Source organism: Nanorana parkeri, unplaced genomic scaffold (genome assembly GCF_000935625.1).
Source record: "Nanorana parkeri isolate BGI_ZX_2015 unplaced genomic scaffold, ASM93562v1 scaffold850, whole genome shotgun sequence".
NCBI lineage: Eukaryota > Metazoa > Chordata > Amphibia > Anura > Dicroglossidae > Nanorana > Nanorana parkeri.
The window spans coordinates 519517-543689 of NW_017307118.1; the positions used below are offsets into that span (position 1 = coordinate 519517).

At 38.5% G+C, this 24173-nt stretch overlaps 1 protein-coding gene across 1 annotated transcript in view; it reads left to right on the forward strand.

Moving 5' to 3' along the window:
- ABCA1 (ATP binding cassette subfamily A member 1) overlaps window positions 1–24173 on the forward strand; it is a 78075-nt gene that overhangs the window by 51386 nt on the left and 2516 nt on the right. The window contains 28 exon segments of the mRNA XM_018565471.1: window positions 817–954; window positions 1492–1712; window positions 3739–3811; window positions 4479–4681; window positions 5346–5394; window positions 5483–5596; window positions 5718–5866; window positions 6513–6637; window positions 7015–7113; window positions 8486–8675; window positions 9992–10086; window positions 10182–10214; window positions 10339–10444; window positions 11621–11695; window positions 12009–12178; window positions 12788–12965; window positions 13102–13217; window positions 13363–13507; window positions 13617–13740; window positions 15232–15361; window positions 16051–16171; window positions 16739–16801; window positions 18700–18806; window positions 19220–19361; window positions 20745–20879; window positions 22087–22190; window positions 22418–22510; window positions 23157–23400. Of these exon segments, the coding sequence (XP_018420973.1) occupies window positions 817–954; window positions 1492–1712; window positions 3739–3811; window positions 4479–4681; window positions 5346–5394; window positions 5483–5596; window positions 5718–5866; window positions 6513–6637; window positions 7015–7113; window positions 8486–8675; window positions 9992–10086; window positions 10182–10214; window positions 10339–10444; window positions 11621–11695; window positions 12009–12178; window positions 12788–12965; window positions 13102–13217; window positions 13363–13507; window positions 13617–13740; window positions 15232–15361; window positions 16051–16171; window positions 16739–16801; window positions 18700–18806; window positions 19220–19361; window positions 20745–20879; window positions 22087–22190; window positions 22418–22510; window positions 23157–23400 (3542 nt within the window).

The window sequence follows — 24173 nt, forward strand, 5'->3', positions numbered from 1 at the left end:
GAATTGCAAGGTGATGTTGTGTAAATTAGCTCTACATTGTGTTGCTTGCATTGATGAATGCAGGAATGTAAATGCATGAGCTAACCATTTCTGTCTAAACTGTGAAGCGGCATTATATATGCATCATGTGCATGATTTTTCCATATATGGCATTAGTGGAAATATGCTTTTAGAGACTTTTTGGTTGATAAATACGTTTTGCTGTGTGAAAATCACACGCACCTGGTGCGTGCGTGTGTTTAGGTTAGTAAATCACCCCCTTTGCCTTTGGAATGAGCACATACAGAGCATCTGTAAAAGAGAGCATCCACTTATTCTTAGGCAGCTGCATGAGCCAAGATGTCGATGTGGTTTGGATTAACACCCGGAGACTACAGCAGCTTTGTGGCTATGAATTTGTTAAAGTATACCGTATAAATACTCATTTGATTGATCTGCACTAGCAATGCTATCTATGCTCTGATACAGTGGAGAATCTGCACATTTTACCTATTTGTCAGGATGAAATATCTTTTAAATGGGCACTAAAAAGGAAAATGACCTTTCACCATATACTATGTATAAATGTGTTGATAGTGGTCTACTTTGTAAGGGCAGAACCATTCTCCTACTAAGATGTTGCAATATATGAAAAAGGGATATACAATTTAGCACTACTATTTCTGAATAGCAAATACTTGGACGGCTAAAAGGGAACAGGTGAATTCATAATAGTTATCCTTTAATCCTTCAATGTTGATTGTAGAAACCAATATCTTTAATGCTATCCTGGACTTTAAATGGTGTTAGAAAAGGAACTTGATATTTGTCTTTCAGGTGGTATGCAAAGAAAGCTATCAGTAGCCTTAGCATTTGTGGGTGGCTCAAACGTTGTAATCCTCGATGAGCCCACAGCTGGGGTTGACCCATACTCTCGCAGAGGTATCTGGGAGCTGCTTCTTAAATACAGACAAGGTAATTCATGTTTATAAATGCTTATACTGTATGTATTTTGTAGTACAACCTATTGTTTGTGTTCAAGAACATCAGGTATATTGTTTTTTTGGCAGCTGCACGGGTTTCAGCTATGTACCTGGAGTCCACTTTTATGGTGTCTTTCCTAGATAATGAGATGAGAGCCAGGCTTTCCTCACATCAGACATGCCTAAGTGAAAAACTTTAATCACAACTATGAGCAAAGCAAATACAACAAATTTAATTTTACTGTAAACTAATTCACAGAATATTTTTTTGGCCTAAGGTAGCAAAAAAATATCTTCGAATCTTCCGGTAACGGCTAATAGGTTAATTTTAGTCCTTTATAACTTTGGTTGCCTATATCCTTTGAAACATTGATCATTTTGACATTTAATTTTTACTGAAGTTAACCTCTGCTTTAGACTAAAAAGTTTGAAATGACCAGGTTAAATTTATGTACCAGAAGTTTATATGCAAAAACTGTGATGCATTATGTCACAAACACTTATCTCATAATCTAAAAATTTTTTCCAGGGCGAACAATCCTCCTATCCACACATCACATGGATGAGGCTGACATCCTTGGTGACCGGATTGCTATAATATCTCATGGAAAACTATGCTGTGTTGGCTCATCTCTTTTCCTAAAGAACCAACTGGGAACTGGCTACTACCTTACATTAGTGAAGAGAGACGCAGACTCTTCCCTTAGTTCATGCAGGAACAGCAGCAGTACCATGTCTTATCTGAAAAAGGTATGTTTAGTCCAATAATTCAATGGCTAAGACAATTTCCTTTATGTTTCACATAAAAAAAATATCTTAACATCTGTGTCCTAAATATGAATACCTCTATTCAATTTTTTACAACAAAACCTACCTAAATATACTGCCAAATGCTTTTTTTTAGGTTTGTTTTTTTGTACAGTGGGGTGTTAGGACTACTGTGTGGTCTTCATTTCCACCTTTGCTTTGCTGTTCCAGTGTACCCTGGTACCCTTTTTTCTTCTTTTAGTGTCACAGGGATAGCAAATAAAGGGGGATGTCTACGGAGGAGTTATAGATAGCAGCAAATACCTGACAGAAAAACCTTTCCTCACTCTCCAAAGTGAAAAAAAAACTTTTGGGTAGAGTTGAGCTTAAAAAATGTCACATAACATTGAAAATGTTTTAAACCTTTTAAAATGGCTAAACCCCAATATTTATTGTCATCATAGTCTCATTGACAAAGACTGGGTAGCACCCTAAAATGTATCATTAATCTAGACCAACACTAGCCTTTTAAAAAGGTCTCAGACTATACTATCACTAGTGGTTGCAGTGGATAGAACTAATATACAATGGCCATTATTAAAGTGTACAAATGTTATGTTCAGTGGTAAATATAAACCATACAGAGCCACTGGGGTTGATTTACTAACCTTATAAACACACCACGAACGTGTATACACCTCTGCAGTGTGTTCCCTCCCAGCATGATCTATGGGTGGAATCTAAACACCTTTGTAATGTGTACACACCCAGCAGGTGTGTTGTGCAAAGCCCTGAAGGAATTCCAAGGTGATGTTGGGTAAATTAGCTCTATGTTGTGTTGCTTGCGTTGATCAATGCAAGGAATGTAAATGCATGAGCTAACCATTTTTGTCTAAACTGTGAAGCAGCATTATATATGCATCATGTGCATGATTTTTCCATATATGGCATTAGTGGAAATATGCTTTTAGAGACTTTTTGGTTGATAAATACGTTTTGCTGTGTGAAAATCACACACACCTGGTGTGTGTGTGTGTGTTTAGGTTAGTAAATCACCCCCACTGTGTCACACTGGGTCTTGTTCACTCAGTGTGCATCATGACTGCTACATTAATGTGCCCTCTATGGCAGCCATGATGATGATGAATTTGTATTACTGTGAAGCCAAAGCAATATGATAAGCTTATATGGCTACTGCTGGTAAAATGCGTGGCACTACCTTCGGCCAATGTTACTGTAAGAAAATTGAGTATTGTTTTATTTTCGTATCCTGTTTACTTTGTTTGTATTTGAACATGCACTATGTATACCAAGCAGAGAGGAATCCTCACTTTAACAGGCTGCAAAATAAAATACATTTACCCACATAACCAGAGGAATACTGTATATGTCTGAGAATGAAAGGGGAAAGTTCGGTAATTTAGTTATCACTTAAAGGGCCTATATTAGTTTTTGAAATTAACATTTGGGATGACGGTACCCCGTCATTTGTGGTCAGGACAGCAGCAGTGCAGCTCCTGCTTGCAAAAAGAGTCAGAGCTCGATGCTGGCAGCACCCTCAGGAGTGGGGCCCACAGGAACGGTGATTACTAAACATAACAAACAAACTGCGCATCGGAAGAGAGAAGCCAAGAGTGGGGTAATTATTACCAACCAGCTCCTTTTCTAACCTCATACCTAACTTTTCCTTCTGTCCAATCAGAAATGCAACTGATAACTGTTGTAATCACCAGCACTGTTATCCCTCAGACTGATGGTGCTGGAGTGAGATTCACCCAGCAACCACACCAAACTACAGTGGCTTCTGATTTCATTGTTACCACTGTATAAGGTATGAAAGTGCTCAGAGCACAACACTGGAAACTAACAATCTCTCACTGCCTGTCCTTCAACTACAAGTACATCTGCTGCTGTTTTTCCTTTTAGCTATATTTGTCTGGGCTGCTTTGACCTGATTCCGTATGTCTTGCAGAAATAAGTGAATTACATGTTCTACATTTTATCTATTTTTTTTTTAAATTTGTTTCAGGAGGATAGTGTCTCCCAGAGTAGCTCGGATGCAGGCCTGGGTAGTGACCATGAAAGTGACACTCTTACAATAGGTAAATATAACTAATACTTCTAAATGCTTTGGAAGTTCCTTTGTATGGGAGGGGAAATGCAACAGGTTTATTTATTATGCCTCCTTCCCCAAGAGCTCATACCTTACCTTCTGAATTCCTTATAGCCTCCAGAAGTGAGAAGCGCAAGCCCGTTGCAAACTCCAATTTTCTTTAGTTGTAGCTTACATAGGTCTGAGAACTGCCTTCTTTACCTATGTCACTGTCACATGGGGGGGCAGAAGAGTAAGTCACATGCTCGTCTATACCTGGAAGTAATGAGCATTTTTTTTGCATCCAGTGACTCTGGACAGAGCAGTGGGAGAGCCAAGGAAATGAATATGTGCTACTGGAGAAAGGGGCAATTGAGTAAACCTGTTGCTTTATTCTGCATAGGAATTTTACTAAGCACTATTACCTCATTAAAGTCATCTCTCTTCCCATTTCTTTGGAAAATGAAGGCAGAAGGATCATGAAACTGTGCATAAGTGTGCATAAATGTTTAGCATATTTGTTGAAAACAAAATGGAAAGCATTGTGACTGAGATTTCTCTGATCACATAACGGCTATAAGACACTGCATTATGGAAAGAAATTGAAAGAATACTGCTGCTCTCAACAAAAATAAAATCTCATAGAATACTTTTGTTGTCTTGTGTGGGTCTGACAGATGTCTCTGCTATTTCAAACCTTATCAACAAACATGTGTCTGAGGCACGGCTCGTGGAGGACATCGGACACGAACTGACTTATGTCCTGCCTTATGCAGCTGCCAAGGAAGGGGCTTTTGAGGAACTTTTTCATGAAATAGATGATCGTCTCTTTGACCTTGGCATTTCCAGCTATGGAATCTCAGACACTACCCTAGAAGAGGTGAGATAAGTCATGTTTCATATCACCTTTCTGCTTTTGAAATGTTGTTCACACATATCATCATGGAACATCTGGTTTGTTACTTGTATCACATTGGTATTCTGAAAAATGGGTAAGAGGAAAAGTGTTGGCCAGAGCTACCAGCCAGATCCTTTTATAGCTGCTTTAGAAAAATGACAGAATCTGACTGGATGTGATGGCTAACACCACTTTCATAGAAATGCCATTTTAATGATACTTTTTAACATAATCATGTGAGCAGAGTAATCCATTGTACCCAATGCACTGTATAAGGCATATCAGTATAGTTGTTCATTTTCTTCATTCTCTTTGTAGTCATCAGAGAAATGCGCATTAAGGTGACTCACAAACTTTGGCTTTAATAACAGAGGCAAAGCCATATGTTAACTACATACATAAAGCTGCAGTCTTTCCTAATACATTAATGTATTAGGAAGTTCAAAATGATGAGTAGACCCTTTGCTAGCCAGCAGTCACAAAAGGAAATTCCTCCATGTTTTTGTGATAAGTGATAAAGAACATAGAAATCCAGCTTCCTGGATATTGTTATCAACATCCACAGGCTTTTGTGATCATTTAACATTACCCAATATAAATATGACTTTATTGTATTTGTTCCCTAATCAGCCATTTTCTCTTGCAGATCTTCCTGAAAGTGGCTAATGATACTGGTGTGGATGCAGAAACATCAGGTAATCTTTTTCTGCTAAATCTCTTCCAGTCAGCCTGATGACATGTTGAATGATTGGATATTAATAATCTTTTATATAATCTTCATAGATGGGACACTCCCTGCTAGAAGAAAGAGATATGCATTTGGAGACCATCAAAGCTGCCTGAGACCTTTTACTGAGGATGACAACATTGATACCAATGATTCTGACATGGACCCAGGTATATATATATATATATATGTACTTACTGTGTTTGTGTGAATATATATATGTGTTGGGGTATTTAAATATTTTGCTACAAGACTAATACAGCTACAATCACTGCACATTTGTCTTTGCAGAGTCCCGGGAGACAGATTACCTCAGTGGCATTAATGGGAAAGGCTCCTATCAGATGAAGAGCTGGAGTTTGATGAGGCAGCAATTTACTGCCTTACTTTGGAAGAGGTTGCTGTATGCCAAGCGCAGCAGGAAAGGCTTCTTTGCCCAGGTGAACTAAAGTTTTTAATTTCCCTGTGAAATATTAAAAATAAAGGTCCCAAGTGTTATCTGGATATATTCTATTATTTTCCAAAAATTATTTTTATATAACTATACACTCAAAAAAATGTGCCTGAATTTAAAAACATAAAACAAGTTATTTGAAGGAATCCTGTATGGAAAAAAAATTTGTACATTGGCTGCCATTGCTTGCCTTTTGAAAATGCCAGTTGATTGGCCATCTTTGGTTTCACTGTTATATTAGTTACTGGAATAGGCATGCAGCTAGAGAAATGTGAGTGAAGTCAGAACTTCTGATCTGCATTTTTCATATCAATCCCTCAGAAGGTACTGAAACCTTTGGATAACCAACTGGTTGGCAATTGCTGAAGTGGAGTTTCAGCATTAGGAGCCTATGCTTATATTTCTTAGTATAGCCTTCCTTTGATACTGAGTGATCTAGGCTGAAAACCGCGAGCAGTGGATCGACCAGACATTGATAATGACTCAGACTGTGGAACTGTAAGCAACAACCTAATCAGGGATAAGCACACTGAGACTAGAAATTCGACATAAACAGGATATGTGTTCTTGCTCTTCCTTATATGTAATACAAAATGAAAACCAACCTCTCTCTGCTTCACTTTATTTTTCAGATTGTTCTTCCAGCTGTGTTTGTACTCATTGCACTGATGTTTAGTCTTATTGTGCCACCGTTTGGTAAATACCCCAGCCTTGAGATTCAGCCTTGGATGTATGATGAACAGTATACCTTCTTTAGGTATGTCATATGACAGATGTACTATGCGTAAACAAATTAGTTTGTTCTTCCTGTCCATCCACACCCTCTGGATTTACAGATTTAACATGATTTTTTTTCCCCTTTTAAATCTCTTGTGCATGATTAAATCTATACTGTAAAAAGTAATATAACTCAAGAAAACCAAATATTTTAGAACCTTCCAAATCTAGTAGATTAATATATTATGTTTCATACGTGTGTATTCCATTACTAAAACAGATCATGTATACTAGTGCATGTATTTGTGTACCTGCAGGAGAGTAATTTAATATTTCCATATTTCAAAAGTACAATACTCCGAATCTCCTTTGTAAAGTGTAGGCTTTCAATGACTCATTTATTTTTATTTTTTGTAGTAATGATGCCCCGGAGGACCCTGGTACTCAGACTCTCTTGAATTCTTTGCTTGACAAGCCTGGATTTGGAACTGCATGCATGGATGGTTATTCTGTTAAGTAAGTGTGACCTTGTGTGCATTTCACATCACTTTGTATACTTACTGTTTAATTAAAAAATACATCTTATTTTTTATGGTAGTTATTTTCTAGTGTTGGGTTACAAACATGTATTTAATATCATATATGTGATTTATAATGTAGGTAGTTGACATTTTAAAGAGTATACAAACATAATCTGCCAAGGTCACCTTATTTTACTAACCAACAATACGATATGGTGAAGTGGTTGAAGGTACTTCTGTTATGAAAGTGACACTGTCATTGCCCCCCAAAATTCCCTGAGTAGTTCCCTGTAATAAAAGAGGTATTATACTTACCTTTTCGATGGCCGAAACGCTGCAGCTTCCTTGGGAATTTCAACATTGTACACTTCAAGCAGTATCCCTTTCTGTGCATTGTGGTTCCATTTTCCATCCCCACTACAGGACACACTTTTGATGTAGGGGATAGTGGGAAAAACCAGAGCGCATAGCAGGGGACACAGGAATCTGACACTCCTGGAAGTGTCAAAGGTTTAAGAGTTTGACAGAGGCTGCAGCACTTCAGCAAATTGAAAATAGGAGGCATGGGTCACCAAAGAGATAAGTATTATAGCTCTTCTATTACAGGGAATGGCATTGGGGAATTATTTGGGAAGATGACAGTGTTGCTTTAATCAGCTGAATTTAATGCCTTTACTCTTTGACTACAAATCTGTGCTACACCCTCCACTGTCCCACTGTCTAAAAAATGACTGTCATTGGCAGCTTAGGCAACATAGCTCAGAGAATTTGAGGCAGCGGATATATTATGCACCAGGGATCAGGGTGCTCCCCAGGCACACAAAGGAGATATGGACCAATAGTAAAGGTAGCGGTAGGACCTTAAGGGATCCCTTCTTAATTGCAATGACAGATATACAGGTGAAACTCGAATAATTAGAATATCGTGCAAAAGTAATTGCAGTAAGTGCTGCAAAAGGGGCCCAAACCAAGTACTGAGTACATATGCATGCTTGTACTTTTCAGAGGTCCGATAATGTTCTATGTACAATCCTTGTTTTATTGATTGCATGTAATAATCTACTTTTTTGAGGTTGTGGATTTGGGGTTCTTGGGGTTTTCATGAGCTGTAAGCCATAATCATCACAATTATGACAAATCACGGGTTGAATTATCTTGCTTTGCATGTAATAAGTATATCTCATATATTAGTTTCACCTTTTAAGTTGCATTAGTGAAATAAATGAACTTTGCACGATATTCTAATTATTCGAGTTTCACCTGTAAAGACTTGTGAAATCAAGCACAATGAAAGCATTGCTGCAATCTGAGTGTTGTGAGAAACTGCCAGTTTTGGGTGAGTTGACCTTTTTATGTGTGTTTAACAGGGGTGTCCCTTGCTCTGGTGAAGATAAAGAATGGAGAACTCAGTTTGTCTCTAAATATGTAGAGGACCTTTTTCTGTATGGGAACTGGACAATGGAAAACCCTTCTCCAGCCTGTGAGTGCAGCAATGAGAATGTAAAGAAGATGCTTCCAGTGTGTCCACCTGGGGCTGGTGGGCTGCCACCCTTTCAGGTATGCCGAAGATTTCATGAAATAATATTGTTAGGTTGTATTAAATCTGTAGCTTGGTTAGATTCAGATTTAAATGTTTCTTTCTTTTGTAGATGTACAGAGAGTAAATAATTGTCCTAGAAAAGTGCTCCAGCATATCCTGTTATAGAGTACATTGTACAGCAAACTATTTAATCTGGGAATATGTTGGCAGTGAGCATCCTAATTTATGGTTAATTTCTCTTTGATGAAATTTATCTAAAATTGCATCTAGAGACACTGAACTTGATAATTTAAATGCCAGTAAATTGAATGGTATTTGCATTTCTAAATATTGCCCAAGATTGCATGCTAATTAGTTCTGGATTCCTTAACGTTAAGTAAAGTGAAAATCACATGCAATGTTAAGTGATAAATAAAAGTGGTACTCAGCATCCATGTTTATTGTTTATTTTAAAGGAAACTTATCACAAGAAAAAAATGTTAGCTTCTATTTCTGACAGTTTTCCAAAAATTCTAGCTGCTGGCCTCTCATTCTGATCCTCTGGATGGAATACATTCTTCGTCACTGATCTAGAACCAGTAAGCAGTCACAAGTAAGTGAAGATATCACTTGTGTCTTCACTTTGACTTCCCTTGCTGCATACTTGTTTTGGGTCAGTGACTTAAGATATAATAAAGTACTGATTGTCAATATCACAGACATTTAGCTAGCAGCTGGCATTTCTTTGAATGTCTCTTGACAGTTTACCTTTAAGCAAGTATCAGAGTTGTCCAGAGCTGACCCTGCCATCCCACAGGATTGATGGTTCATTGTTTTCCTTCCCCAAAAGTGCATGAGGTGGGGATGCTATACCAATGTGAGAGTGCTAAGTATGTGCTGGGCCCTGGTATGTATGTGTATGCTTTTCAGAACTAGGGAGATGCATAAACAGGGGTGTTAAACCCCCCCCCCCCCCCACAAACTTCCTTTTAAAAAAACATATTCTAAATAAAGGGCAAATGTCTGTGGACAGTGAATTAATGTTATACTGATGTTTATTGCAACAGACCCACAGTTCACTGGAGACATACATACTACAACTGATAGTGCTGTAATTATTTTAATATCTGAGTTTTTTAGGTAAGATGCTTGTAAAGTATTGTAATGTGTTCCATTCAGAGTAAGAGGTGTATGTTTTGTGCGTGTTTACAAAAACACACAGAGCACAAAGTATCACCTAAATGCCCCATGTGTATAAATTAAAGATACAAATCTCTGCCAGACGCAGTACACGGACATAGTGAACAATAAATTCAGTGTAAATTATTCTTGTGTTTGTGTTCTCTCTAAACAGAAGATACAAAATACATCGGACATCTTGCAGAATCTTACAGGCAGAAACATATCAGATTATCTGGTGAAGACGTATGCCCAAATCATTGGAAAAAGGTAAGTGTTGTCTAATCCTATTGGTTATTACTGATACTTTTTCTTTACATGGCCACATCATTTTATTACTTATATATTTGTGTATTTTCTTCCAGCTTAAAGAACAAGATCTTAGTCAATGAGTTCAGGTATGTTCTTAATCATTATGTGATTGTTACTTTTTTAGACTAGGCGCAACATTACTTAAATCCAAATAATACAGTTGAGTCAGAAATTGACATAGGCATTAATCTGTACTGTTTTTCTTTCTAGGTATGGAGGTTTCTCCCTGGGAGCAAGCAGTTCCCCAGCACTTCCATCAAGTGAAGAAGTCCTTGCCTCCATTAAACACATCAAAAGACGCCTGGATCTAGCACAGGTATAAAACCTGCAAGCTTTTTGAACTTTCCACAGTGGTTTCCCTCAGGAGGCAGTTTGCTAAAAGTTTCACAATTCTGCTTCAGAATTGTGAATCAGAAGTAGCATCAAGAACCTTTGCAGATTCTAATAATATCTAAAATATTGGGTCATCTTATGCAACATTTTGCTTTTTTCATGTAGTCTTCTTGTCTGTCCTTGTGTGGTGTATGCTCAAGTCACGGGGAGCACAGACACAAAAGGATTATATATTTTTTTTCACTTTTTGTATATATAGCATGAATACAAGACACCATAGTAAAATGTAACAGTAACAGCAATCAAATAATAACCTTGACTGGATATGCTTTAAGGGCCGGTTCACATCACAAAGAGTGCGTTCCAGAGCGTTTGGCCACTGGAACGCAACCCGGCCAGCTTCAGGGGCAGGAGGGGGCATGGCAGTGCGTTGAAGTCAATGGCACCACAGCCAAAAATAGTGCATGCACCGGACCAGAACGCAGGCACTAATGTGCCACGCATTTGTGAACGGGCGATCACACTGCGGGCGGGGGGCATGGCTGCCATTGACTTCAACGCACTGCCACGCCCCTGAACGCAGGGAGCCGTCCGGGTGCGTTCCAGAGGCGGAACGCTCTGGAACGCACTCTTTCTGATGTGAACATTTACAGGGCTATTCACAAAAGGGTGAAGGGTTTGGAGAAGGCAGGAGAAGTGAACAATCTAGGCCGACAGCTGATTTGGACAAATTCTCCAATTCTGTCACTTTCCAGCTTAGCTATGTTGTCCTAGATTGTTCACTTCTCCTGCCTTCTCCAAACTCTTCACCCTTTTGTGAATAGCCCTATTAATCTATGCCGAGAGTTCCTAGGTTAAGATCCTTTTTATAGTCATTTACACACATTCCCATTACAGAGTTTTGTTTTTTCAGACTGATAAAGTGTTATACATTACAGACTTGTCATTTTCTAATAAACTGAGTAATAAAACGTTAAGACTACTCCACTGCATAAACTAACATATGGTGATTTCGTCCTGTAAGAAATCATAAATACATGATATATGATTTAATAGCATTACTTAGTATACTATCATTGTATATTGTAGCTTTTATATAAAGTGAATCTGAAATAATGATCGATAAAACTGAATTTTTGTGATTGTCTTGATGTTACAGAATGGGGCTGCCAACCGTTTCCTTGATAGCTTTGGGGTTTTCATGAAAGGACTAGATGCAAAGGATAACGTAAAGGTATGTGCATATGCTTTCCTTTTGTCATCATAGCATACTGGAATATACAGTATATTGTGGTTATTGTTAATGGGTTCTACAAGCTAGTATGAAAGTATGGAATGAATACCAGTGGTATGCAGGACGTTATCCCCACATCAGCATTGGGAATACTAATGCAAGCTGATTGGTGGTTGCCTGTGAATGTGCTGTGCACATGACTCCCTTCCTTATGAAGAAATAGAACCATTATTATTTAATGCATTATTTTACATAGATATGTGTAGACTTGGAATCTTGAAGTGGTCTTATATCAATGTTGCTGTTATTGCAGGTGTGGTTTAACAACAAAGGCTGGCATGCTGTTTCTGCATTTCTAAATGTGATGAACAATGCCATCCTGCGCTCCAAACTACCGGAAGGAAAAAATCCTGCCAAATATGGAATCACGGCTTTCAATCACCCACTAAATCTCACTAAAGAGCAGCTGTCTGAGGTTGCACTGTAAGTAGCAAGTCTCCAACCTCAAGAGATCTTGTTTGTTAGATAACTTGGTAATAGGAAATATGTTTACCTTGAAGGGTACCTTAAAGCTAAGCTTCAGGCAGATATACTATTTATATAAGCTGTAGCAATTCCATTAAAAAAAAACTAATTAAGGGTATTTTTAAATGCAACTAGTGTAAGTGGATGAATTTGTCCTTATATTGGCCTTCTGTAATCCCCTGTTTAGCAGCACAGAGAGAATAGGGGCAAATGACAGTGAACACGCTGACAGGTTGAAGAAGCATAATTAGCCGAGGTGTTCAGCTTCTCCTTCAGCAAGCAGGCTAGGGGTTTTATCTGACCATGATGTACTAATACTGCAGTGTAGGTCATGGATCTTGTTATACTATATGGCAGGATGCTTGGATGAGAAGGCTTACTGCAAAAGGATTTAAACTTCTGTTCAGCCAAACAGTTTCCATATATGTAGTTCAAACATGTATTTACCTGCTTTCCTGGAGTTCATATTTAATATTCTTGATTATCAGTTGACCCCCAGAATCTGTAATATGCTTCTATGCCTGTAATATGCTCCTATTTAAAGATATTATTCATGTTTTTGTTCAGGATGACCACATCCGTAGATGTCTTGGTTTCCATCTGTGTCATATTCGCCATGTCCTTTGTGCCAGCCAGTTTTGTGGTTTTCCTGATCCAGGAGAGAGTGAGCAAGGCCAAGCACATGCACTGCATCAGTGGAGTTAAGCCAGTTATCTACTGGTTAGCCAATTTTGTGTGGGACATGGTAAGAAACTAAAATGATTATTGTAATAATATTACATAGGTGTTTTTAATCAACTCTTTTATTTGGGGATTGTTAACCTTTTAGGGTGATGTTCAAGAAATGGTGGAAACCCTTTTGATTTTGTTTTCTCTTCCAGTGTAACTACATAGTGCCAGCTACACTAGTCATTATAATATTCATCTGCTTTCAACAAGACTCCTACGTATCTTCTTCCAATTTACCAGTTTTGGCACTTTTGCTTCTACTATATGGGTAATGTATTTGCTAAAATATTTACACATATAAGTTTCTTAACATGTTAAGAAATTTGAATGTTTTTTTTTTAAATTGGCTATTGCCAAATTTAAATTAATCTCTTGTTTGTTTAAAAAGTGATGATAATTGTCTTATCCCACAGATGGTCCATTACTCCACTGATGTACCCAGCTTCCTTTTTGTTTAAGATCCCCAGTACAGCCTATGTTGTGTTGACTAGTGTTAATCTATTCATCGGGATCAATGGCAGCGTGGCCACATTTGTGCTGGAACTATTCACCAATAATGTAAGTATTTATAATTTCTCTGGTAACAGTTTTAAACCCTGACAGGGGTCATTTGTACTGAAATGTACGCTATGTCAGAATTCAAATAACAAATGCTTTATTTTATCAGAAACTGAGCAACATTAATGACATATTGAAGTCGGTGCTGCTGATATTTCCTCATTTCTGCTTGGGAAGAGGACTTATTGATATGGTGAAGAATCAGGCCATGGCAGATGCTCTAGAAAGATTTGGTGGGTAACTTGTTTGGTACCTTTGAGTTAAGCATATGTCTTTAAAACTGGGTATATAGAAATAAAATGTCACTTTCACAGATTAGATATCTAGCACAATAAAGTACTGGAAACAGCCTCAATATCAACCTCAACCAATCCTTGTATGTCATTCTATATGTGAGATTTAAGGTGGACCAGCATACAATCCATCTGTAGACTTTTTAAAGTTTCATTTTTAGACATCTATGTATATGTAGTCAGCTATAAGTATATCTAAACCGATGAAAAAATTTAGAATTGATAAACTGCAATATATTACATATTTATTAATTTATTTTCACCTGGTAATTCTGGTAGTTTTTTGCTGTCCTCAATAGAGGAGTGAGCATAGCCAACCAACGCAAAATAGGACAGCAGAACCGTTTCCCTCTCCTACTGTCCATAACATATAACTGTGTGGTTCTGCAGCTCTCGGAATACATTGTAATTGATAACAGATGCCTTTAGTAAATCGACCCCATAGAATCATTACAGCAAGTCTACAATGCTGTGTGCCTTCAGAAAAATATGGAACAGCGAGCATGTCAAAATATTCACATAAAAAAATAAATTAAAGATGAACTTTACAATACTGTCTCAAACTGCATACTCACTGAAATACCCTACAGTTTCCATTTTGCATCAGCACACAATAGAAGTGTGAGATTCCTACTAAACCTGGCAAGAAGATTGTTCTAAACTAACTACAGTCCCCGGGTTACGAACAAGATAGGGACTGTAGGTTTGTTCTTAAGTTGAATTTGTATGTAAGTTGGAACAGATAAATTTTTTAAGTGAAACTCCAGTCAAAAATGGTTTTTAGTTTTGAATAGCGTGGGGAAGAGTTAACCGCCTGTAACGTTTGTTTTGCTCTGTGTGCCCCTGTTCAGAAGATTTCACCTCACTTTCTGTCCCTGTGACAATTGGATTTTGAACATTTTGGGTTTTCGTGGAAACAAGGATTGGGGATAAAGCTTCAGTGGAGACACCTTTTTCCCATGATAACTCTTACAGGAGTGAATTTCCCTTCATAGAGGTAGATTTAATCTCACTTCCTGTTGTCTCAAGGGCAGGAAGTGAGATTACATCTTTCTAATGAGGATACAGACATCAGTAAAAACCTCACAGTGACCCGGAAGAAAAGGCTGGCACCCCTCGTCTGCACTTCTAACAAGAGCCAACTTCCTATAATGTACATACAGCACTACGAACCAGACCCAAAAAGGCGGGCATTCCTCGTCGGCACAAGCACGGTAGCATTACAACTACTGAAATGCTGCACGGTACACTTTGGCTGCAGCCTGGGACCCCCTGCTGTACAGTAATAGCCTCTGTTTGTAAGTAGGGGTCATATGTAAGTCGGATGTTTGTAACTCAGGGACTGCCTGTACATCCAGCTTAATTTATTGTGTTACACTGTCTGTGAAATACTGTGGGTTGACTGATTGTGAATTTGTGTCATTGATACAGGTGAAAACCGTTTTGTCTCCCCCATGTCCTGGGACCTGGTTGGGAAGAATCTCTTTGCCATGGCTGTGGAGGGATTGGTTTTCTTTAGCATAACCCTGCTTATCCAATATCGTTTCTTCATTAAACCAAGGTAGGCCATTATTTCTAGAAGAAATGTATACAGCGATTTGTAGATTTTGCATTTATAAGTCTAACGAATGCTGCTAAGCACAGAAAAGACAACCTGTTATGTAGAGGCATGTTTGGCTTACCCAAGGCTAAGCAGACTCTATCTTTACCCCCAGTTCCTACACTTGCCCCCTGTGTACCTAAGTTTGCACATGCACTATAGGCTTTAATACAAAGTAATGGCAGTAATTGTTGCATGTGCAAAGTTAGGAATGGTTGAGATCATTACTTTGTAGAAGAGTGCATAAGGCATGTGGATCTCTATAGGTTGAACTCGATGGACATGTGTCTTAGTCACAGCTGGTAAGCACTGTCCAGTTTTGGACAAGCCATCAGTCCGCCTCTAAAACAGGTTGACTATTATGTTTAGCAGTAGTGAAGGCTCGGGGAAGTAGGAGAATATTTGTAATATAAAAATAAACTTACATTTAAACTGACCTTGCACTTACAGTTGCAACAGTATGGCAAAATGGTGAGATGGATGTTTTGCAGATTTGGTAAAACTGCTTGTGTGGTGGGAGTGTTTGTATGATGATAATACATCATGTTAATGTATCTTCCACCCTGCCAAGTCATTGTCAGGCACTTGAGCCACTTTCAGCTTATGTGTAAGATGTGTAACACAGCAAGGCCCTGTTTCTACTTCTGCAGGCCCGTGACTGCAAAGCTTCCCCCTGTAATTGATGAGGATGAAGACGTGGCGAGAGAAAGGCAGAGGATAATGAATGAAGGGGGCCGGAGCGATATACTGGAAATCAAAGGACTAACTAAGGTATGGACATGCTTATACTGGCTGAGTTATGATGCTACTCCCTTTGGCTGACTTGTAATCAGTATGTTACCTCAGGCACAGGGCAGGCAAGCATCACACCTGCCTCACATGACACCATGAATTTAGCCCCTCAGTGCCGCAGGGACATTGAGAATATTTTAGACATATCTGGAATTTTTCAAATGAGGCACACAATGACGAAGCCACAACTAAGAAACAAAAAAAGTTTTATTGTAAGGAAATGTTGAAAGACCTGTTATTGATTTTGTATCAGCATTAGCTAGTAGCCTTGTATGGGTTGCATATTGCTATCAGAGTGTGAAAAGTCATACAGGAATTTGTAGTTGATTAACAGGTAGAGCATCAACGTTTGCTTACTATAGCTCTGTTGTAAAGATATTTTAAGTTCTCACTATTAGGGTTATTTAATACAAACTGTAGGAGGCCAGTTTTGCAGTACAGTAGATACAATTGTGAATTCCATTAAAGTTTAAGCCACATTAAAGTTTAAATATAGCATACGTAGTGCATATTGAGTGTTTCTTAAATGAGACTTTTCACTTTCAGATCTATAGAACAAAGAGAAAGCCAGCTGTTGACAGACTGTGTGTGGGAATCCCTCCTGGAGAGGTAAGAGGCAGATTATAAATGATTAAAAGGCCAATCCTTTTTCATACAATAAAATTGACCATATAAACAGAGAAATAGTGGCATTCCTCCCTAACATCTGAAAGAGGGAAAAAGGTGCGGTATAGTACCAGTCATTTTAGGAAAAAACGCTGATTAGTATTCCTAATTTCTTTTTAATATGAAAGCAAAACACAGTTACATCAATTCATCATATTCAATGTGCAAGTACTGTATATGTTTAAAAACACTTGTGCTTGTTTAAAAGAATAGTAGCTGCCCATACCAACCAAATCCCATCATGCCACTGGGGAGAAAACATTTTACTGGCCACTACCCTTTAAAAGCTGAGCACTATGTAAAGTTTTTGGTAGAAATCTAAATTCTCATAGTTATTTAATACATCTATTTATATAGATCTATTCTTCAAACTAAAAGACACACTTGTTTCCAAGCAAGGGACTGTCCATGGAAAACAGGAACACTGGGGAGCAATTTGTTGATGTTAATCCGTATCGCTGGCTTATAGCTTGCACTGCATTTAAAGTAAACTGTCAGAATAGAAATATGGAAGCTGCTGTTCCTGACTTGTTTTTAGGCTGTTGTCCATATGCTTTCTTCACTGACCTAGAACAACCAGTGACAGATCCCACATTCCTCTCCACACAGGTTCACAGTTATTACATAATGGTGAGTTTTGTGGAGTAAAAATAAAACTAACAGTGAACAAAGCCACTCTGGTACATATCAGAACAGCCTTTGATCTTTCTGCAACTTTTTTTGCCCTCAGTGTACCACTGGGGAAATGTCCTTTCACTTCCTGTCCAATGGCCACAGCAGGAAGTGAGAGCAAATCCCTCCAAAATTAGGGAAATCCCTGGTGGCCAGCAGGGTCATCAGGACTAGTGTTCTCAGTGATAATAGTCACAAGGACAAATAGCGAGGTCTCCCTAATGGTGACACAGACAGAAATAAAAACCTGACCAGTGTACTAATACCTCTCCACTCTATCCAAGGCTAAAAAGCTAACCATTTTGGCTTCAACTGCACTTTAAGATACCGATAGATATTAGGTGACCATTCCCAGGTCAACCTTTTGTGACTGGATTGGAAGATAAGGAGCAAAGGTTAGAAAACTTTGCCCAATCACTATTTTATTCTGTGGAGATGCTTGCGGCTTCCCCTCCTGGTTTCCCTAAACCGAAATGCTTATGTAATTATAATGCTCCTTTTTAGGGGAGAACCTTGTGCAGGAGACATTATGAAGAAGTTAGATGATGTTTGTAGTTCCAAACAAGGGCAAGGGTCACAAATAGACACAAACCAGTCAACAGAGTCTAAGCAACAGTTTTTATGTCTAATTGAGTTGCTAGTTTGTTTAATACATTTCCCCCAATGTATTTTTGTTGATACATTTGGGTTGGTTTACTAAAGGCAAGTAGGCTGTTCACTTTGCAAGGGAATTTTCCCTTAACTTAGTGAATGAGGTGAAGTTTCCCTGACCATCCAATTATGTTTTGTATTTTTCTTGCACAAGATTGGATATTTTTTGCAAAGTGAATTTTCACCACATTCACTGAGCTAAGGGAAAATTCCCTTGCAAAGTGGAATGCCCCATGCAATGTGAACATCCTATGTGCCTTTAGTAAGTCAACCCCCATGATCTGCAAAATTAACTAGTATCTACTTTTTTGTCAATTTATCTTTGTGACAACACATTTAAGGCACACATAACTTTACTTGTTTAACACACCTCCACCTTAGTACTACCTTTATGTGAAATGCTGGTCCTCAGTTCTCTGTAAAAATGTAACTGTGAACTGTCAAGTAAAGAATGATATTTGTTATTATAGTAAAAATAACAAACTACTAGAGCTTACCTGATTCTGTATTATTTTTAGTGCTTTGGGCTGCTAGGAGTTAATGGTGCTGGTAAAACCACTACTTTCAAGATGCTTACTGGAGATACTGATGTGACTGCTGGGGAAGCCTTCCTGAAGAGTCACAGGTGAGTAAGTCACATCTGTAAAACCAACATAGAACAGTGTGGTTGACTGTGTATGCTTAGATTTGGCCTATACATGGTATAGAATGAGGTAAGTTTAGCAGGGTCCACCCAAGAGGGATATAGCTCTTTTATATGTACTTTTTTAGCTCTTTTATATGTACTTTTTTAGCCCTTTTACATGTACTTTTTTTAGCCCTTTTACATGTACTTTTTTAGTCCTTCTATTAGCTATAGCTGTGGAGCTAACACATAGAGCAGTCGAACTCTTTTTCTTTTAAAGGCGAGTACAACAAGCACATAAAAAGTGTGTAACATGAGTTTTAGCACCATGTATGACATTTTGGAAACATGTTAATAAGCTGGTATTGGAATGAATAAAATGGATCAGTAAATAGTTTGACTTTGTTTTGCAGCATCCTGTCAAACATCCAAGAAGTTCATCAGAACATGGGGTACTGTCCTCAGTTTGATGCCATTAACGAATTGCTCACAGGCAGAGAACACCTGGAACTCTATGCTCTTCTGCGTGGTGTGCCTGAAAAAGAGGTTTGCAAGGTAATCCATACCCTTAAAGATAACCAACCAGTGCACATGTGTAAAAATGTTGATGTCCACTTTTCAGTTGTTATAATAGTGCAGCCTTAAAGAAGACTCCAGGACATAAATGCTTAACCCTTGCACTGCGGGGGTAGCCCCACTGCAAGGATAAAGTGCTTCTTTTCATCTAGGTGCAAAAAAAAGGTATACTCATCCAATCCAGTGAGCCAGCTGGTCCTTTCAGCCTCTCTCCCCCGCCGCTCCAGTGTTCTGCGAATCATGACGTCCAATACACTGTGTATTGGACATGAAGACGCTGAAGGACATTTCATCAATGGAGCGAAGGAGGAGACAGGCTGAAGGGAGCACTCAAACAGCCAGCCGGCTACAGGTTTCGGTGAGTATAACTTTGTTCTTTTCACACCTAGATGAAAACGAGCACTTACCCCTTGCAGTGTGGGGGTGTGCCCACTGCAAGGGTTGAGAAAATGTTTTCCCTGCGTTCTTCTTTAATTCTCGGGAATCGTTTGATTTTTGATTATTTACCTGTACTCTTTCCCAGATCAGAATTGTCAAGCTGTAAGGCTTTCCTATTCAAATACATTAGCTTAATACTGATATCAGACACTTAAAAATAGTCATATATCAAAGATGCTATTAGGATTATTGGATTGACATTTCTGCTCTGACAGGGAGATATTACAGGTAACAACAGCACAAACACCTCTCCCTGAAAGATATGGCTGCAGTATTATAACAACGAAAGGGAGGAGGTCACAGATTCTTACATATGTGAAAAATGTGAATAGCCTGAGGGTTCTAATACTATGGACTCTGCGATTACTAAAATACTTCATGCATTGAAAGACGTTATAATATGACCTCTGTGGTTTCATTAAGAGTTCAATTTTATGTGTAACAACAGGTAGTGAATCACATAAAAAAATCAGTGCCCCCTTTTCTTTGTGCCTGGGAGCTCTATACTCTCCATAGAGACAGGCCTAACCTACTGAACTGCAGTGCCACTGTGTGAGATGCAAACAGCCTGGCTAGATGGCACATTTCCTCAGCTTTGCATGATCCCAGATGGCATGCTGTCACTGTTAATATATGTCATTGTTCAGACAAAGCCCACAAACCCGAATCACACTGGCAGAAATGATGGCATTTTGTACTAAATTTCTCTCTTCAACCCACTGTGTAGAAGTGCTTTGTATTTTACATTCAAAATAATGAATTCAGCATTTACCATGAGTAATGGATTCTGTATAGTCTGTCTAGAAGAGCAAAGAGAGTGCTGCTTATGTGTGCTGTCTTTGTCACTCATTGTTCTAAATATCAAGGTCTTGGCTTATTCTCCACAGCCACAGGAATTCTGATTGTCTCTCTGTGTTACATTAGGTTGCTGAATGGGCAATACGGAAGCTTGGACTAGTGAAATACTCAGAGAAATGTGCAGGGGGCTACAGTGGCGGGAACAGGCGCAAATTATCTACTGCTATTGCTTTAATTGGGGCACCACCGGTGGTGTTTCTGGTAAGTACAAATGCTTTCGCTATTTCTAGCACACTGCAAGGTAATGTGGTGGGCTGGGCAGTGCAATGGTATTCTTCATTGGATGTATATTAACATACATTTCTTCGGTAGGGCCTCACATTTCTTAGTTTTGGTCAATCTAAAGGCAATTGTAAAGAAATTGTAAAATCATATTGTAGCATGTAAGGTCTTCTTAAAGTGAATCTAAACACAAGAACACACATTTTATATATTGCAGCTTACCGCTACTTTAATATGGTGGCTGTATTAGTTTCCATTTTTCAGGCTTCTTTTCTGTATTTTTCACCTGGTGATCCTGCCAGAAATACACTTCATGTCCTAAGGGAACAGTGTTGTCACCTAGGACTGGAAGTGTGTTAGGACTACAGAACACATCTCATCTCATCTAGTGTTGTCACCTAGGACTGGAAGTGTGTTAGGACTACAGAACACTTCCATCTCATCCCATCTAGTGTTGTCACCTAGGACTGGAAGTGTGTTAGGACTACAGAACACATCTCATCTAGTGTTGTCACCAAGGACTGGAAGTGTGTTAGGACTACAGAACACATCTCATCTAGTGTTGTCACCTAGGACTGGAAGTGTGTTAGGACTACAGAACACTTTCACCTCATCTCCATAATATGGGGGACGGTGTTCTGTAGTCTACAGAGATAGCTATGATAAATCTTATTGTTAACAGTGTAGCACAAACATGGAGCACAGGAAGTTAACAACTCACAAGATTTCTGACAGGATCATCAGGTATTTTGCTACTTATTAGACAGATATACCAAAACTTTCAACTCAACCAAAAGGGAGCCAATAGGATCATTGTTGAGGTTTTCATATATTTGTTTTCTTTCATATCTTGTTTTTTTTACTAACATTCATATTTTCTATATATCTGAAACCAGAGCATTGTGACCAAAGACAAAGTAAATTATTGTTCTCTTTATATTAGTCAATGCTAGTGCTTCTTGTGTGTAGCAACCAATCAAATGCTTCCAATAACCTGTTAGAAATGACAGACAATTCGAATTGGAAGCTTATTTTTGCTTATGGTAATTGGAAGGTGTAGGATATATAAACTATGTTTACTCTCGTTATATATATATACTGTAGTACCAACCCTATGTGAAAAATGAAAATATACAAATAAGTGCTGTCTTTAAAAAAATAACAATACTGTGTTTTTAAACAACAGGATGAACCAACTACAGGCATGGATCCTAAGGCAAGGCGCTTCTTATGGAACTGTGCTTTGAGCATCATTAAAGAAGGAAGATCAGTTGTACTCACATCTCACAGGTTAGTGCTATTGTTTGTGAATGACATTCCAAGAGCGGTGGGTGAACATTTGTCACAGTGTAATGTCAGTAGAGCGAGCGGACACGACTGTGACAAGAAACTGTAATCAGCCGACAGGTATACAGGTATACAGATGTATATATATAATGTGGACGTTTTATTGTTACAGACATTTATATGATTAGTGGGTTATATTTTTAACGCTTGTTTTTCATATTTTTTTACAGTATGGAAGAATGTGAAGCTCTCTGTACAAGAATGGCCATAATGGTTAATGGGAGGTTTAGGTGTCTGGGAAGTGTACAGCATCTCAAGAACAAGTAATTCATTTCTCTGTTTCACTTATGCAATGACTAAATATGCTTTTAGGTTTAGATCTGCTTAGTCTGAAGAAAGACTTTGATACTTGAGACAAGACAAAGGTGCTTTCTTTTCATTCACCATAGTTTCATAGAAGTTTAGATTATTTTAAGGCCCTAATTACCTCTACATATTTTACCAAAATGATCTAAGAACAATGCATGTAACCTTAGAAGCGAAACAGATCACAGCTTGCTAATGTCATATGAAGTGTGATTACTTACTTTTAAATACTAACTTTGTACATTGCCCTAATGCCCTGTTGAGTAAGCCTACATACATATGTAAGTTCTGTTTTTCCATTAAGCCAGGGGTAGGCAAACTCTGGCCCTCTGGCTGTGGAGAAACTACAAATCCCATGGGGGCCATGCCTGTGGCTGGGAGAATCTTGCCGTGCTTCATGGAATTTGTAGTTCCACAGGATCACTCCTGCATTAAGCTCTAACACACAAACCTAGCTATTAGATAGATATAGATATATACTGTACATATTTCAGATTTCACAGTGAAAAAGTAGTTTACAATATGTATCCGCTGTGCTTGTGTCTTTGATCTTGATGCCTGTGTATGCTGGGACAATAAAAGAGTTCTGATTCTTCCTGCCAGGTTTGGCGATGGGTACACAATCGTAGTACGGATAGGAGGATCAAATCCAGACCTTAAACCTTTGGAGGATTTCTTCAGCCATGCCTTCCCAGGGAGCATGTTAAAGGAAAAACATCGAGGAATGCTGCAGTACCAACTGCGGTCCTCACAATCTTCCTTGGCTAGGATCTTCAGCATCCTCTCCAAGAACAAGAAAAAACTTCACATTGAAGATTATTCAGTCTCTCAGACCACTCTTGACCAAGTGAGTATATATAAGTAGTATAACGTGTATGTATATATCATTGTTTTGAAAGGGGTTTGTTAAACAATGGCATACCATCAATCAGGTAATTGTAAGTCGATAGCTTCTTTCTGCAGAAAGACCATCTTTAGATTATCAGTTGGGAAAAAATAGAGTTCTTTTGTCTCTAGCTCCATGCAATGTTGTTGTTATTATCTAGTGCAATGTCTTAGTTTTTCATGTATTTCTAACTGGCTGGCGCCACCTAGTGCATGCATTAAAATCTTCACTAAAAATGCCTTGCAGTGCTTTTACATTTCAAACAGCATTGTCCACAATAAGGGCCCATTCACACCAGTCGCTGCGCTACATCGCACAGCAGCTGGTGTGCAGTGCCCAACACAGTGCTGATGCACCAATCCCCACACACTGCACTATTTTTACTTTTTTTTAATATAACTTTATTGAAATGTCACAGGTGCCATTTCATTAAGTTCTATGGGCACAGCGTGGCGCAAGGCAGTTGTACCGCATTGCATCTGGCTGCACTGAAAATAAAGTACTGCCCTCAGTACTTCTTTTTAGTACACACCACCGTGTTCCACCGCGATGCAGTGGTGTGAACTATGCCCCTCTGTAACAAATCAATTTGCTTTGTCTTGCGTTGGTCCCAATGCAAGACAAGTTGTTTGCATCTGGTGTGAATTCACCACAAAGCTTTATAGAATGGAAGAATATTTTTATTTTATTTTAAAGGCAGGACAGTCTTTTCTACACTTCTTTTAAACATATAT